Source organism: Brassica napus, chromosome A3, assembly GCF_020379485.1.
Source record: "Brassica napus cultivar Da-Ae chromosome A3, Da-Ae, whole genome shotgun sequence".
In the NCBI taxonomy this organism is placed as follows: domain Eukaryota; kingdom Viridiplantae; phylum Streptophyta; class Magnoliopsida; order Brassicales; family Brassicaceae; genus Brassica; species Brassica napus.
In genome coordinates, this window is record NC_063436.1 from 5,919,672 (window position 1) to 5,935,623 (window position 15,952).

Sequence of the window (15,952 nt, forward strand, 5' to 3'; positions counted from 1 at the left end):
CCGAGTTGTGAATCTTAAATATTTAACCCATATATACAACTAGTTTAAATATATACAACTAGTTTAAAATATAGAAATAGAAAAAGTAAACTAATGAAATTCTTCATGTAAGACTAGCACACGTCACGGAAAATAAAATAATAAAAGAATAGCCCACGTCGTAGTGACTTTGGTGGATTTTGATTGGGTTAGCATTTAGGGTAGAATGAAATGATGAATTTAAAAATAAGCTAACTTGGTTCAGACTCGGTTAAACCAACAAAACATGAACACAAAAAGTCTCTGTTGAGTTTCAATTAATAAATGGGAAGGTTTGTTTGGTTTAATTATTGGTATAACAAACATTTACACAATTATTAATTTTATTATATAAATAAATAACAGGGAAAGAGACGTGCAAGGTGAGAGTCGCTGTCCCCCTCTCTGTAGTAAATACAAAGACGATACGTAAAAGAGATGTCAATGTTAATCCTCTTGATATTGTTTTTTTCATTTAAATAAAAGAAGAAAAAAACCAATTAAATGAAAATAGAAAGAGGTTTGGTCTCTTATCCTAAAATATTTTTCCCCTTTCTTGTTCCTAAACGTTTCCTAATCTGATTCCTCCTTCCGGACACGCTAAATCCTTTCCTTCTGGGTTTCTCAATTTCATTTTCTTTCTCAATTTTCCATTAAAAAAACACAAAATTTCTGCTTCCTTAACGATTCAGCTTAACTATTCACTTTCCTTCTGGTTTTGCAAATTTTCAATTTCTTTGCTTTGATCAAAGCTTTAACCTTCACAAAAAAAATCAGAAAAAATTAAAATTGGAAGCAATCTCAGGCGTATAGATATTGAATTGGAGAAGGGTAACGAGTTATGAGGAAAAACGGCGACGTTTCTCTGAAGCCGACAACTTCCGACGGAGGAGTCGTGTCTCGATCAGCTCGGACCTCGTTCCGTGCTCTGTTTCGTGTCATTTTCTCCGGCGCCTCCACCGTCGCTCGCTCCGCCGCATCCGCCGCTTCTTCCGCCGTTAACCGTGACGTTGAATCTCTTCACGATCAGGTTAAAAAATTGCAAATTAAGCAACTTTAGCTGTGTTGTTACCCAAAGTTAAGACCTTTATATAATGGGTTTGCTTCATTTGTTTGTTAGCTTTTAAAAGATTGGACCTTTTAGAAATATTGGAACTTTACCTGTGATGCTAGTCAAAGTTAAGAGCTTTCTATAATGGGTTTGTTTCATTTGTTTTAAAAGCTTTAAAAAGATCAAACCTTTATAGGTTGTGGATAGTGTTCTGTTTTATTGAAAAGTTGAATTCTCTTTTTTTTTAGGTACTATGGGCGGGGTTTGATAAGCTGGAGAAAGAAGATGGCGAGACACGGAGAGTTCTCTTACTTGCGTTTCACTCCGGTTTTCAAATTTGGGATGTTGAAGAAACAGATAACGTTCATGTTATAGTCTCTTCCCACGATGGACAAGCGTCTTTTATGCAAATGCTGCCAAACCCTATAACCTCGGAGGAGTTTGACGATAGGTTCTCCGAGAGCCGTCCGCTTTTAGCCGTCTGTGGTGACAGTTCTTGGGAAGAACATAGCGTTTCCGACATCCCTGGAAGCGAGACCGTGACGGTTCCTACGAATGTGCATGTCTACTCGTTAAGATCTCAGTCTTATGTCCATACCTTGAGGTTCCGGTCTGTTATCTATACCGTTAGGTGTAGTTCTCGGATCGTTGCTGTCCTACAAGCATCTCAGGTTCGAGTTTTGTCCTATTCTGTCTGATTCTGTTTTTCTTTTTGTGATTTGTAACTAACAAGTGCCATTGAACTTTGTTAGATACATTGTTTTGATGCTAAGACATTGGTGAAGGAGTACATGATTGTCACTAACTCAATTGCCTATGGCTCCTTGGGTGTTGGATACGGTCCTCTCGCCGTTGGTCCACGTTGGATTGCTTATAGCGGAAGCCGTGTCGCTGACTCAACTTCCACGCTTTTCAATCCGGAACTCATCACTCTGTCGTCATCCCCCAGTGTTGCGCAGTTTGCGAGAGAGTCTAGCAGGCAGATCGCTTCTGGGATCGTGACGCTTGGTGACAAAGGGTACAAGTCGTTCTCTAGGTACTGCTCGGAGGTTCTGCCTAATCCTTATATTCCTGGTTTGAAAGGCATTGGTGTTGCTAACGACAACGTGGTAGACGCCGATAGCGTAGGAATGGTATATACTCCAGATCCTCCTCTAGTTAATATTACATTGATCTGTTGCTTTTATACGTATATATGTTGTGGTGTGTGTGTGTGTGCAGGTTATAATCAAAGATATTATAAGCAAAAGCGTTGTAACGCAGTTTAAGGCACACAAGAGTCCTATTTCAGCTTTGAGCTTTGATCCAAGCGGCATGCTTTTGGTGACTGCTTCGATTCAGGGACATAATATTAATGTCTTCAGGATAATGCCGAGAGCCTCTACAAGTACAAGTAGTGATGCGTCTTTTGTGCATCTGTTCAGACTCCAGCGTGGATTTACTAATGCGGTAAGCACCAGTTTGAGATTAACTAGGCCAGCTGGTTCGGTTAGCTCGTGTTATTGGTTTGGTTAGTTTGGTCCAACATAAAGCTTAGGATTAGGATTAATCTGAAGGAGATTTTCTATTTTCAGGTGATACAAGACATCAGTTTCAGCAATGACAGCAGTTTGATAGCCATTAGCTCTTCAAGAGGGACAAGTCATCTGTTTGAGATTAATCCTGAGGGAGAAGGAAACGCTCCGGTTCCTCTATCAGCTGTTAATAGAATAAGAAGCGGAAACATCAGCGGGTGGATGGGAACAATGAGCGGTGCTGCAGCAGCAGCAGCTGGAATGGTTGGAGGCTCTCTTCCTGGTGCAACCGCATCAGCTTTCTGTTACTCCGTTGAACAGGACAAGAACAACCACCTCTATGGCTCTTCTGCTGCTTCTGATAATAGCTTGAAGAGGAATCTTCTAGTGTTTGCTCCTTCTGGATGTATGACTCAGTATGCGTTAAAGGCAAATCAAGTTGGGGATGGTGGTCATGAGATGGCAGGGTTTGATTTTGAGTCTGGTTCAGAGACTGAAGGGAAAGTGGCGGTTGAGCCAATAAGAAGGTGGTCCATGATCCAGAACCAATCTAGAAGAGAGATGCAAGATCAACACAGTGATGTATATGGAGGTGGGGCAGGTTCGGATTCTAAGAGTAAAGTGTTTCCGGAGATTGTTAGGAAGCAGAGTGCTGATGAGTCTTGGAAAGTTACTAAGAAAGGAAAGGCTCGTGTGGAGGATAAGCATCAGATGTACATGTCTGAAGCAGAACTGCAAATGTATGAGCCGACTCAGTTACCGTTATGGGGAAGGAGAAATGTAAAACTCTCTTCCTTTTGTTTCTTGAGAGAGATAATGATCTTAATGTGTTTGTGTGTGGGTGTGTCTAATTCTTTGTGTTTTGCACAAAACAGTTTAGGTTTCAAGAATGGGTGTTGGATGTGGATGAAGAGAGTAATGGTGGTGGAGGAGGGGAGATGGAGATTGAAGGAATCCAAACAAGAACGGTTGAAGCAAGAACAAGAGGTTTGGTTCCAGTGTGGGGTTATCTCCAGTCTCCAAAACCCCAACAAGTGATGAGAGAGTGAGTTTCTGGAATCTGATTACTCTCACTACTTGTTTTTTTCTTCTCTTGACACTAATACTATGCCACAGATCATTCCAGAGTCCAAGGAACACTACACAAGGTGATCAGGTGACTCCTCTAGAGGGTCATGGAACAGAGACCGAGTTCGGAGTTGTACATGGCAAGGAAGAGAACTTGAGATCAGAAGAAGAGAGCGTGAGGTCTGAAGAAGGGAGCTCGATATCAGAAGAAGAGACCTAAAGCACGCCTGGAGATATGAAGGTATTGCAAAAGAGTTGGAATAGAAGGTGATGGATGTTGTTGTTATTCGTTTATTTATTTCACCACAAATTCAGCTTCAAGTTCAACATACAGAAGAACAAACATAACTGTGGACAAATTGTATAGAAAAAGAAAAAGTAAAAAAAAAATTGACATATTGTTTAGATGTGTAAATAGGAATATATTTTTCTTTTTGTTACGGATGCCCTTTGATTCCCGAACATCATCTTGGCATGTAAACGAAACTATAAAGATTTTAACACTGTTTACTGCACACTGGAACAATTTTTTTTTTTGAAATTTTTTTTGACCATTTCTTGATTTCTGCGACGTCCGGAATATTACAGAACGATCTAAAGAGGGTTATTACTTATTCAACTTGTAGTCAATGTCATCCTTGCACAGAGGCCATGCTAATTTTCTCTGTATCAGGACACCTGGAACAAGTTTGAACATAAAGAAAAGTTTCTATCACTTACAAATGTGTTCAAAACATGAAAATGTTTTTTGAATGATTAAAATATTTTGAGTTTATAGATCCGTACATGTTTTAGAAAAATCTACATTATATCATGTAATTTAATTCAATTTTGGAGAACAATCTTCTTCCAATGGGATGCATATGATTTATTAGATTTTTATTAGGTAGGTAACCCAAGAGTTTTACTGATTCCGCCCAAGGAATGGTACAATGAACGACTTAATAAACATAATTGCAGATTTTCAAAATGACCATGAAGCTAGGCGGACATGTTTACTTATTGGTCAGAAACGCGACAGTTGACACGCAAGTCTCGGGATGGGCTTTGGAATTTATAAAACGAGAAGTATCAAACATTATTCCATATATATAACTATGTATTTTTCTATGCAATTTTATGAATAATATTTTAAAATATATAATTCAAACATATACAAATACGAATGATAACTCTACCGTTGACAATTACTTAATTAAATCTTATACTATTTCAATTCTCTGTGTAAACATAGAATTCCGTGTCTACACTATAACATTTTATTTCTGTTTGACCATATGGTTACTTTTTTTTTTTTTCACAGACCAAATGGTTACTTAAATTTAGAATATTATATGACTAACCAATGAAATTTAAACCATTTTACAATCTCTAGCTAAGTGCATCATCATAATACTCAAACCCATTATAGGATAGAGGATAGAGTTTCTTATTCGTAGATATTCAGTGTGAACTGAGCACATGTCATAGATAAGTGACATTTGCTATAAGCTAATATTTAGTATAGACTTGAAGAGTAGTTGACAAAAACTACAAGTTTGTTTTTAAGTTTTTTTTCTTAACTAGTGGACCTTGAATCTAGTGGACCCTAAAAGTGGAAGAAGTAATTAAATTTTTACATGTATATATTTAAAAAAAAAACTGAAATGAAAACTTTATGCAAGGATGTCACGTATAAACCGAACAATGGTCAAAATTTTCATTCAATATATAAATTATTAAAAAAATTACGAAAAGAGTATGGCTGACTTTAGAGAGCAGTATATAAGGGTAAGAGTATGCATCTAATTAACTTAAAACAACAAAGACAATTGGTCTACATCTCAAATTGATCCAAAGACCAAAGATTCCTAAAGCCACTTGAAACTAAAAATGGCTCCACAAAAATTCATCAGAAATGACATGATAAGTTTACCTCGGCTCGTAGAAGAGTATCTCTCTATGTTGAAGGAAACATACGAAGGAACGGGATTGCACCTAGCCACGCAACAAGGGGACGAGGTATATGCAAAGAAAATAATCGAGCTCTGCCCTTCCTTAGTCGGTTCCACCAATTCCAAAGGTGACACTCCTCTTCATGTTGCTGCTCGTTTGGGATACACAAGCATCTTTATTGGGATGTTAGAGTCCATAAAATTGCATAACGCATGCGAGCGAAAAACCATAGATGCAGAAATGATGAATAATGATGGCTTAACACCTCTGCATTGTGCGGCAATGAAGGGTTCTGTTGAAATCCTTAAGGAATTTCTCAATAGGGCTCCCTCTTCTTTCTACTCAGTCACATTAGAAAAGAGAGAAACTGTGTTTCATATAGCTGCGAGACACAAGCAAAACGAAGCCTTCATCTCAATGGCAAAGAGTGACAACTTAGGCCAACTTCTCTACCAGCTTGACATAGACGGCAACACGGTGCTTCACGTTGCCGCCTCCGTAGGCTCTATTGCGGTAAATTTTCTGCCTCCCTCTTCTTTCCTTTTTTTTTCTTTTTTGTATATTGTGCCTAATTAGACTCAAAATGTAACATCTATTGGAAATATATCTAAAACATAGTTTTCTTTGTATTATAATTTCATTTATCAACCTCATCTAAAGAGCCAAATTGCTTTCAGTTTTCCACCTTAAATTTCACTTCTTTAATACTACTTGGTAACTGTTAAAAAGAAAACACTACTTGATTATTTAAGGGAACTGCCGAAACACAAAAAAACAAAAGGGAAAATGATTATTTAATAGTATAAATGAGAAGGAATACTAGCTAAATGATTTCAAAGTAATACTTTCATACAAAGCTATATACTCCATATGATTTGAAAACTTAAAATATGAGGTTTTGTTGTTGGTTTCCTGATTTGATTAACATATTACATTACAGCTGGTAAACTATATAATGGAGGAGACAAACGTAAAAGTCACCACGAAGAACAAGAACGGTTTTGTAGCGGTTGACCTTCTCAACGAAGAGGATAAAGATTTCCTTAAGCTATCTAACGCTCTGATGTGCGGTCAACGCTCTTCAAGTCCTAGAGAGATTGGAAACCAAACAAAAGCAGTGATTCTTCATCGTGCAGACGATGACACGATAAAGAAGCGCCAGAAGGAGATTCTAAGATTTCAAAGCAGTGATACTCCAAACAAAAAATTTGAGATGCAATTGGAGGCTTTGCAAAGCGCTAGGAATACTCTCGCCATTGTCGCGGTCTTGATTGCATCTGTTACTTTCACATGCGGTTTAAACCCACCTGGTGGGGTCTATCAAGAAGGATCCTACATTGGGAAATCAACCGCGGGGAAAACCATAGCTTTCATGATCTTCTGGATAAGCAATAGCATCGCGTTGTTTACATCAGTGAGTATGGTCATTCTTCTCGTCAGCATTATACCTTACAGGGAGGACTCGCTTTTAAAGTTCTTGGTTATAGCTCACTGGATGATGTGGGTGGCTGTAGCAGCCATGGCAAGTGCTTATGTCTCCGCGGCATTGGTAACTTTACCTCATTTTGGAGAAACCAATTGGTTAATCTATGCCACTGTTGCTATTGCTAGCTTGACGCTAGGCGGTATGTTTGTTTATCTACAGTTTAATCTGGCTAAATGCATGTTAAGGAAGGTTAGGCTTCTTAAATGCTTGTCTACTCCGCCAGTACGCAAGAATGGATACGTAGACATGGCGGCCAATATCGAGAAAGGCTACTACTCTTACTGCTGAATTTATGTTTTTAATATATAGGAATCCAAGTTATATGCATGTTTTTATAAGTGGTTGACGTTTTTTTTTGTAAATAGGTGTTTGACGTTTATAATTTCCAATTGTTTAGGTTCGATGACATGTGATATGTTGTAAGAAAACAAAAATGATTACTCTTATTGCTGAATTTATGTTTAATTGGAATCCAAGTTATATTCATGTTTGTATAAGTGATTGACGTATATGATCTTCCAGTGTTCAATTTTGGATGACATATGTTGTAATTTGTAAAAAAAAAAATTTTTCACATAATACATGTTATTTGACCCCAAAACTGAACACACAAAATAGTTTTGAGTTTTCATGCAAGATATTAGATTGGTAGCTGTACCTTATCAAGCCGTAGAACTAGGCCCTAAAAGTTTCCATAAATAGCATAAATCGATGCATGCAAAACTTATTGCAAGGAAAAAAAAGATGAGAATTTGGGTGGGGGCGAATAGAATAACTGACCAAAAAATGGGTTGGTATCGATATTAGGGAGGAAATTAGTCCTCAAAAAGTAAATTATGAGGTTGAAGCTCCAATGTATTTGTTCCAAGACTTTGTTTAGAGGTAAAGCTATGTTTTCTTGTAACCACCAAACCAAACAGCTCCTTCTCATCTATAAGTTAACTAACATATCTGTGCTGCCTTTTCTTTGACTTGTCTTTCTCTCTCCAACTTCCCTCCTTCAACATAAAGCCAAATTCTTTCCAAATCTCCAAACTGAACCGACCTATACCAAAACGTACTAAACAGAATCCGGACTATCGGATAATCCAACAACCATATGTTGAACTACCGCTTTACTTAACAACATTCCAATTGCTTGATTCGACTACGTAATCGAATGGGTATTTCTGAGTAAACCGGAAAACCCTGAATAAACCGTATTCTTTCAACCTGTAACAAACTTTGAATAAACCGAATTAGATTGGTATTATTCTATGCAATTTTATGAATAATATTTCAAAATAGATAAGCTTAAGCATATTAATTGGAGCTTGAAGCAATTGGATAAAAAAGCATTTGAACCTTAACTTTTGGACGCAACCCCCCCCTCCCCACCACAACTTATTCGCCTATGGTTTTTATAATATACTGACATTCAATCGTTACGGAGATCCAAGGTTCAAAAAAAATATCAATATGTAAAAATTCAAGATTGCTTACACGATCACATGTTTCATTATTTTTCTTAGAAGTTAGAATGGAATTGAATTTATAAAACGAGAAGTATCAAACATTATTCCCATGCATATATATAACTATGTATTTTTCTATGCAATTTTATGAATAATATTTTAAAATATATAATTCAAACATATACAAATACGAATGATAACTCTACCGTTGACAATCTATACTATTAAAGCAGAATACTTCTTATGAATCTACCCCTGAATTTTCTTATTAATTACAAAACATTCCATTTCTTTTTTCAATTGTTTTTAATGGTTTTCAGAAATTAAAAGCCCAACACATTTGCTTCTGTCCAACTAAACAAAACAACCCAATAATTTAAAAATTTAAAGTCAAAGAAGCCCAACAATATTTTCTTTAAAAAAAATTATAAGTCAATTTAAATACATAATTATTATTTAATATTTATGTAATTATAATTTAATATTTATGCATTATTTAAAAATATGTAGAATGAAAAACGTAATGTCTATTACATTTTTCATATAATATTTAATTAATAAGTTAAAATTGTAAATAAATAACCTTAGCAAATATATAATCACAATATGATTAAATTTATTGAGTAGAAGTTTGCACAAATTAATTAGTACACAAATTTATTATTATATAATAAAAATAAAGAAGACAATATTATAAAAAAATTACTATAAACAAATATAAAATCTATTAAAATATAAATTATAAAAATATTTATTAATTTAAATGAAATTTTAATAAGAAATGATTCTGCGCTTTGAAAGCGCGGGTCAAAATCTAGTTACTTAATTAAATCTTATACTAATTCAATTCTATGTGTAAACATAGAATTCCGTGTCTACACTATAACATTTTATTTCTATTTGACCAAATGGTTACTTTTTTTTTTCTGTCACAGACCAAATGGTTACTTAAATTTAGAATATTATAAGACTAACCAATGAAATTTAAACCATTTTACAATCTCTAGCTAAGTGAATCATCATAATACTCAAACCCATTATAGGATAGAGTTTCTTATTCGTAGATATTCAGAGTGTGAACTGAGCACATGTCATAGATAAGTGACATTTGCTATAAGCTAATATTTAGTTTAGACTTAAAGAGTAGTTGACAAAAACTACAACTTTGTTTTTAAGTTTTTTTTTCTTAACTAGTGGACCTTGAATCTAGTGGACCCTAAAAGTGGAAGAAGTAATTACATTTCTACATGTATATATTTTTTTAAAAAAAAACTGAAATGAAAACTTTATGCAAGGATGTCACGTATAAACCGAACAATGGTCAAAATTTTCATTCAATATATAAATTATTAAAGAATTTACGAAAAGAGTATGGCTGACTTTTGAGAGCAGTATATAAGGGTAAGAGTATGCATCTAATTAACTTAAAACAACAAAGACAATTGGTCTACTTCTCAAATTGATCCAAAGACCAAAGATTCCTAAAGCCACTTGAAACTAAAAATGGCTCCACAAAAATTCATCAGAAATGGCATGACAAGTTTACCTCGGCTCGTAGAAGAGTATCTCTCTATGTTGAAGGAAACATACGAAGGAACGGGATTGCACCTAGCCACGCAACAAGGGGACGAGGTATATGCAAAGAAAATAATCGAGCTCTGCCCTTCCTTAGTAAGTTCCACCAATTCCAAAGGTGACACTCCTCTTCATGTTGCTGCTCGTTTGGGATACACAAGCATCTTTATTTGGATGTTAGAGTCCATAAAATTGCATAACGCATGCGAGCGAAAAACCATAGATGCAGAAATGATGAATAATGATGGCTTAACACCTCTGCATTGTGCGGCAATGAAGGGTTCTGTTGAAATCCTTAAGGAATTTCTCAATAGGGCTCCCTCTTCTTTCTACTCAGTCACATTAGAAAAGAGAGAAACTGTGTTTCATATAGCTGCGAGACACAAGCAAAACGAAGCCTTCATCTCAATGGCAAAGAGTGACAACTTAGGCCAACTTCTCTACCAGCTTGACATAGACGGCAACACGGTGCTTCACGTTGCCGCCTCCGTAGGCTCTATTGCGGTAAATTTTCTGCCTCCCTCTTCTTTCCTTTTTTTTTCTTTTTGTATATTGTGCCTAATTAGACTCAAAATGTAACATCTATTGGAAATATATCTAAAACATAGTTTTCTTTGTATTATAATTTCATTTATCAACCTCATCTAAAGAGCCAAATTGCTTTCAGTTTTCCACCTTAAATTTCACTTCTTTAATACTACTTGGTAACTGTTAAAAAGAAAACACTACTTGATTATTTAAGGGAACTGCCGAAACACAAAAAAACAAAAGGGAAAATGATTATTTAATAGTATAAATGAGAAGGAATACTAGCTAAATGATTTCAAAGTAATACTTTCATACAAAGCTATATACTCCATATGATTTGAAAACTTAAAATATGAGGTTTTGTTGTTGGTTTCCTGATTTGATTAACATATTACATTACAGCTGGTAAACTATATAATGGAGGAGACAAACGTAAAAGTCACCACGAAGAACAAGAACGGTTTTGTAGCGGTTGACCTTCTCAACGAAGAGGATAAAGATTTCCTTAAGCTATCTAACGCTCTGATGTGCGGTCAACGCTCTTCAAGTCCTAGAGAGATTGGAAACCAAACAAAAGCAGTGATTCTTCATCGTGCAGACGATGACACGATAAAGAAGCGCCAGAAGGAGATTCTAAGATTTCAAAGCAGTGATACTCCAAACAAAAAATTTGAGATGCAATTGGAGGCTTTGCAAAGCGCTAGGAATACTCTCGCCATTGTCGCGGTCTTGATTGCATCTGTTACTTTCACATGCGGTTTAAACCCACCTGGTGGGGTCTATCAAGAAGGATCCTACATTGGGAAATCAACCGCGGGGAAAACCATAGCTTTCATGATCTTCTGGATAAGCAATAGCATCGCGTTGTTTACATCAGTGAGTATGGTCATTCTTCTCGTCAGCATTATACCTTACAGGGAGGACTCGCTTTTAAAGTTCTTGGTTATAGCTCACTGGATGATGTGGGTGGCTGTAGCAGCCATGGCAAGTGCTTATGTCTCCGCGGCATTGGTAACTTTACCTCATTTTGGAGAAACCAATTGGTTAATCTATGCCACTGTTGCTATTGCTAGCTTGACGCTAGGCGGTATGTTTGTTTATCTACGGTTTAATCTGGCTAAATGCATGTTTAGGAAGGTTACGCTTCTTAAATGCTTGTCTACTCCGCCAGTACGCAAGAATGGATACGTAGACATGGCGGCCAATATCGAGAAAGGCTACTACTCTTATTGCTGAATTCGTATTTAATATATAGGAATCAAGTAATATGTTTTTATAAGTGTTTGACGTTTATAATTTCCAATTGTTTAGATTCGATGACATGTGATATGTCGTAAGAAAACAAACATGATTTCACATAATGATTACTGCAAGTTTATTTGACCCCAAAATTGAATACACAAAATAGTTTTGAGTTTTCATGCAAGATCTTAGATTGCCGTAGAACTAGGCCCTAGAGGGTTTTCATGACTAGCCAGCAAAACTTACAAAGGAAATGGACAAAAAGGACTTCTTGTTTGGGTGGGGCGAATAGAATAACTGACCAAAAATGGGTCGATATGGTATCGGTATTAGGGAGGAAATTAGTCCTCAAAAGTAAATTATGAAGTTGAAGCTCCGATGTCTTTATTCAAAGACTTTATTTAGAGGTAAAAGTGTCGATTCAGTTGAATTGTCAGGAAGTGCAAGAGTCTAGAGAATGTTACCCTTACAACGTGTATAGTAGGAAACATTTTTTTTGCATTATGGAGCTTTACCATATCTTTAAAGCTTCCGGCAACAAAAACTGGTTCTGAGAGCGAAAGAACAGAGGAAATGGAGAAAACAATTAGATGATGAAGGAGTGTAGGTGGGATTAGTCGTCTCTGAAAAATTGATTTTTACATTTTTGTACATTAATATTTATTTTTCGTAATTAGTGTTATATATTTTAGATGAGTCGTAATATAACTAATGGTATTCAAAATATCTGGACCGAATCAGGTAATATGGTTAGTTTTGTTATTTAGATATTTTTATATTCTTATACATCAGAACCAAACTCATTCAGACCCAAAAAGATCTAACTCAAAACTCACATATAAATTTAAAATATTCAGGCGGAATCTAATTAAAAAATCGATATCCGAAAAAAACAACTCGTACCTAAATGGATAGCTAATATTCATGTCTAATTGATTTTATAAACTAATAAAAATATTTTTTTTCTATGTGTTTGGCTAATTTAAGTGAAATAGAAAGAATTTTTTATTAAGTAAAATATTTATATGGAGTGAAAAATTAAGTAACAATAACTATAATACATTATATTATTTTGATTTAAGTTATTATTTTATTCACAAAAACATTTTTTTGAATTATGTTTTTGGCTACGTAATTTTTCACCGGTTGAAATTAAAAAAAAAATTAGTAAAACAAACTAAACATAACGTTTAACCATATGCAAAACCCAATTATTTTACATTTTTGATTTTATAATTGGTACAAGGTTAAATGTTGATTAATTAATAAATAAAAACATGCAATATTATTATTATTGTAATATAATTAATGATGTAATGTATTGTTAAAATAATATAATTATTGAAATTATTAAACTGATTCAAATATGGAAAGACAATTAATGTAATTATATTAATGAAAGTACTAAAATGACATTTTACTTCTTTTTTATATTGTGATTCATGTTACCAAAAGAATTTTCATTTATACTGCTATCAAGGTTTCCAAACAGAATCAAAATGTATTTCAGTTTTAATAATATAAACTCGAGTTTGACCTATGCGACCGCACATGTATTTATTTTCAATTTTATAAATAAATTTTTGTTTTGTACAAATTATTTAATATAAATTTATAGTTTACACATAATATATAGTTGTTTAATATGACATTTAAACATAATAATTCTATTTATCACATTGTTAATTTTATCACCCATATTTTTATCATATAAATTTATTGTATTCAATTTCTTGTGGAATTTTATTTATATTAAAATATGCTACCAATATTATATTAACGGAATAATTTATATTTTATTTATATATTATATAGATGATTATTTCATGTGGTTTTATTTTTAATTATTAATAATAAATAATGAAATATATAATTATATAGTTTTAAAATGATATTGCGTTCTAAATTGAGTAAAGGAATACATAAATCAATTTATGTGACTTTTACATGTTATTTTACGTATTTGTAAATTAATTATGTTCTACGTTTAACATTATATTTTTAACCATAAATTGTATCATTCTACATTGAGTATCATTTAAGAAATCCCACATGTATAAATAGTTGGATTTATATATTTTTTGCCAGCAGTTGGATTTATTTATATGAAAATAATCTACTTATAATACATTAATAGATTGTTTTATATTTTATTTATATATTATATAAAATTTATTTTTGTGTGGTTTTTTACCTTTTCGTTATTATTAATAAATACTGATAATTTTTAATGTCTTAAAGTTTAAAAAAACTATGTAATAAATTTAGTAAATGAATAAAATAATTTCAAATGTCACTACAATTATGAAAATTAATGTTATATATGATTTAGTACATAGAATTTTGAGGAAGAAGAGTTACGTGGATCTTTGCAAAGAGAACCCATTTATGTATAGTATTGATGTGCATTAAAGTGTTTTATTGCATCAATATAATCCTTATAAATTTTAATGTATTTACAAACCTATATAAGTTTAAGAAAAGGAAAAAAATCAATATCAATATTGGCAAGGAAAAAGAGTTATGTGGGGGAGGTCTCAGCAAAGAGACAAATGATGATAGATTATACTTTGTGTATAGTATATTTTGTGTTTAATATTGATGTATATTAAAATTTATAGTATTATGTGCAATACGTAAGTAAAATAATTATACTGAAATCTTTGTTCAATTTATTTACCTGTCGTGTGTCGAGGGAGTTATGGAGTAATTATTCGAAATAACGCAGTATACGATAGAATTACCGTCGACTTTTGACTTCCATGGTGAGCAAAAGAGAGTCATAGTTACCAAGCCCAAACTTTTGAGCCCATTATGTCTAGAACTTTCTTTTTTTGGGAATTAGTATTTTACTCCATCTATTTCAAAATACATGTTTTAGATTAGGCACAACTATTATAAAATTTATTTTTATCTAAAAAATATCATTAAAATATAAATTAAAAATTATTTAACTAATCTCAAAACATAATATAAAATATAATTAGTTACACAGTTTTTTATAAGAGATAATGTGTGGAAAATTCCCAATTAAAGTCCAAATTTGCTGAATGCCCATAATTATGGATAACCAAAAAATGAGTAACTTTTTGACACTGTACAGACGAAAATGCCCTTATACTTTGTCGAAAACAAGTAACTCTAGATCTATCAACTAAATATTTACATAGCAGGTAACAATCTACATATCAACTAACATATCTGCTAATAATTTCAGTATCATCTAATAATCTATGTATCAAACAAATGTATCGACTAACAAATCATATATCAGTTAATGAAACTATTAACAATTAATTAGTTATCTATTAAATAGCTCCAAATCTATTTGTAACAGCTAACACTTCATGTATCGATTAAAAATCCATTAAATTCTAAATAATAGCAGATAAGTAATAAAATACCTACTAACATATATATTATCTAAAAGTTGATTGTGATTCGAAATTGGAAACATTGGAATCAGGGTGAGATAATAAGATTAGCATTATGGGTGTCAAAAGAATCAGAATAAAAAAATAAAAATTTGTGTTGAATTAGAAGATGATTAGAAGAATTTGTACAAGAGATAAAGAAATTAGAACATATAAAAGAGATAAGAGAAAGAGATAGAGATAAGGATATTATAGTCACTAAAAATATTAAAAAGAAACAAAGTTATATGGTAAATTACATGGGTTTCTGGGTGCATCTACGCCAATTACTCTTTTGATAAAGTTAAAAGATATATTGAAATATCAAAACATCATTTATTTTGAAACATCAAAAACTCCCTGAAACCTCATCTATTTTGAAACGGAGGAAGTATTATTTTTGACATCTCTTTCATCGCCAATTCTTCATCGCCGCTTCTCGCTCTCTTCTCTGCCGTTTCGTCCCTTTCTTTCTCCCAGCCGCCACCGCCGTCTTTTTCTCCCAGGTGCACTTTTTTGGTTTGTTAAAAAACTCTATTTCTTTGTGAAACTGAACAATTAGAAAAATGCAGATCCTTTGTTCTTTCTAGGGTTTTTGTTCTTCCTGGATCTGATTTTGTTTAAGACCAGTACTGTTAGGTTCTTATTTTCGTTTTGAAATCTTGCTG

The 15,952-nt window shown here is 33.4% G+C and overlaps 3 protein-coding genes and 1 pseudogene across 4 annotated transcripts; 3 read left to right on the top strand and 1 right to left on the bottom strand.

Moving 5' to 3' along the window:
• The first annotated feature begins 524 nt into the window (after positions 1-524).
• On the top strand, positions 525-4,166 carry LOC106347308 (autophagy-related protein 18f). Of its 2 annotated transcripts, none has more exons than XM_048773507.1 (7): positions 525-1,048; positions 1,318-1,740; positions 1,822-2,202; positions 2,291-2,518; positions 2,644-3,363; positions 3,459-3,628; positions 3,710-4,166. In XM_048773507.1, exons 1-7 carry the CDS (start codon positions 860-862, stop codon positions 3,741-3,743), a joined length of 2,145 nt encoding a protein of 714 aa, XP_048629464.1. In that variant the 5' UTR covers positions 525-859; the 3' UTR covers positions 3,744-4,166. The 2 variants fall into 2 exon arrangements, with proteins under 2 accessions (XP_048629464.1, XP_013642280.1); XM_013786826.3 differs by having other exon boundaries at positions 527-1,048; positions 3,700-4,166.
• An 81-nt stretch (positions 4,167-4,247) lies between these two features.
• On the bottom strand, positions 4,248-4,356 carry LOC125607692 (annotated as a pseudogene).
• Positions 4,357-5,204: 848 nt separating this feature from the next.
• Positions 5,205-7,360, top strand: LOC106350073 (ankyrin repeat-containing protein ITN1-like). The gene is made up of 2 exons (XM_013790017.3): positions 5,205-6,099; positions 6,527-7,360. Exons 1-2 carry the CDS (start codon positions 5,524-5,526, stop codon positions 7,358-7,360), a joined length of 1,410 nt encoding a protein of 469 aa, XP_013645471.1. The 5' UTR covers positions 5,205-5,523.
• A 1,426-nt stretch (positions 7,361-8,786) lies between these two features.
• Positions 8,787-11,893, top strand: LOC125601187 (ankyrin repeat-containing protein ITN1-like). Its single transcript, XM_048773514.1, has 2 exons — positions 8,787-10,605; positions 11,032-11,893. Exons 1-2 carry the CDS (start codon positions 10,030-10,032, stop codon positions 11,863-11,865), a joined length of 1,410 nt encoding a protein of 469 aa, XP_048629471.1. The 5' UTR covers positions 8,787-10,029; the 3' UTR covers positions 11,866-11,893.
• Positions 11,894-15,952: the final 4,059 nt, after the last annotated feature.

Excerpts from the sequence above, each read along its gene's own strand:
- LOC106347308 (XM_013786826.3), top strand. The coding sequence starts at position 860 with ATGAGGAAAAACGGCGACGTTTCTCTGAAGCCGACAACTTCCGACGGA. Across the intron at positions 1,049-1,317 it reads TTGAATCTCTTCACGATCAG|GTACTATGGGCGGGGTTTGA; the intron begins GTTAAAAAATTG and ends CTTTTTTTTTAG. Across the intron at positions 2,519-2,643 it reads AGCGTGGATTTACTAATGCG|GTGATACAAGACATCAGTTT; the intron begins GTAAGCACCAGT and ends TTCTATTTTCAG.
- LOC125601187 (XM_048773514.1), top strand. The coding sequence starts at position 10,030 with ATGGCTCCACAAAAATTCATCAGAAATGGCATGACAAGTTTACCTCGG. Across the intron at positions 10,606-11,031 it reads CCTCCGTAGGCTCTATTGCG|CTGGTAAACTATATAATGGA; the intron begins GTAAATTTTCTG and ends ATTACATTACAG.
- LOC106350073 (XM_013790017.3), top strand. The coding sequence starts at position 5,524 with ATGGCTCCACAAAAATTCATCAGAAATGACATGATAAGTTTACCTCGG. Across the intron at positions 6,100-6,526 it reads CCTCCGTAGGCTCTATTGCG|CTGGTAAACTATATAATGGA; the intron begins GTAAATTTTCTG and ends ATTACATTACAG.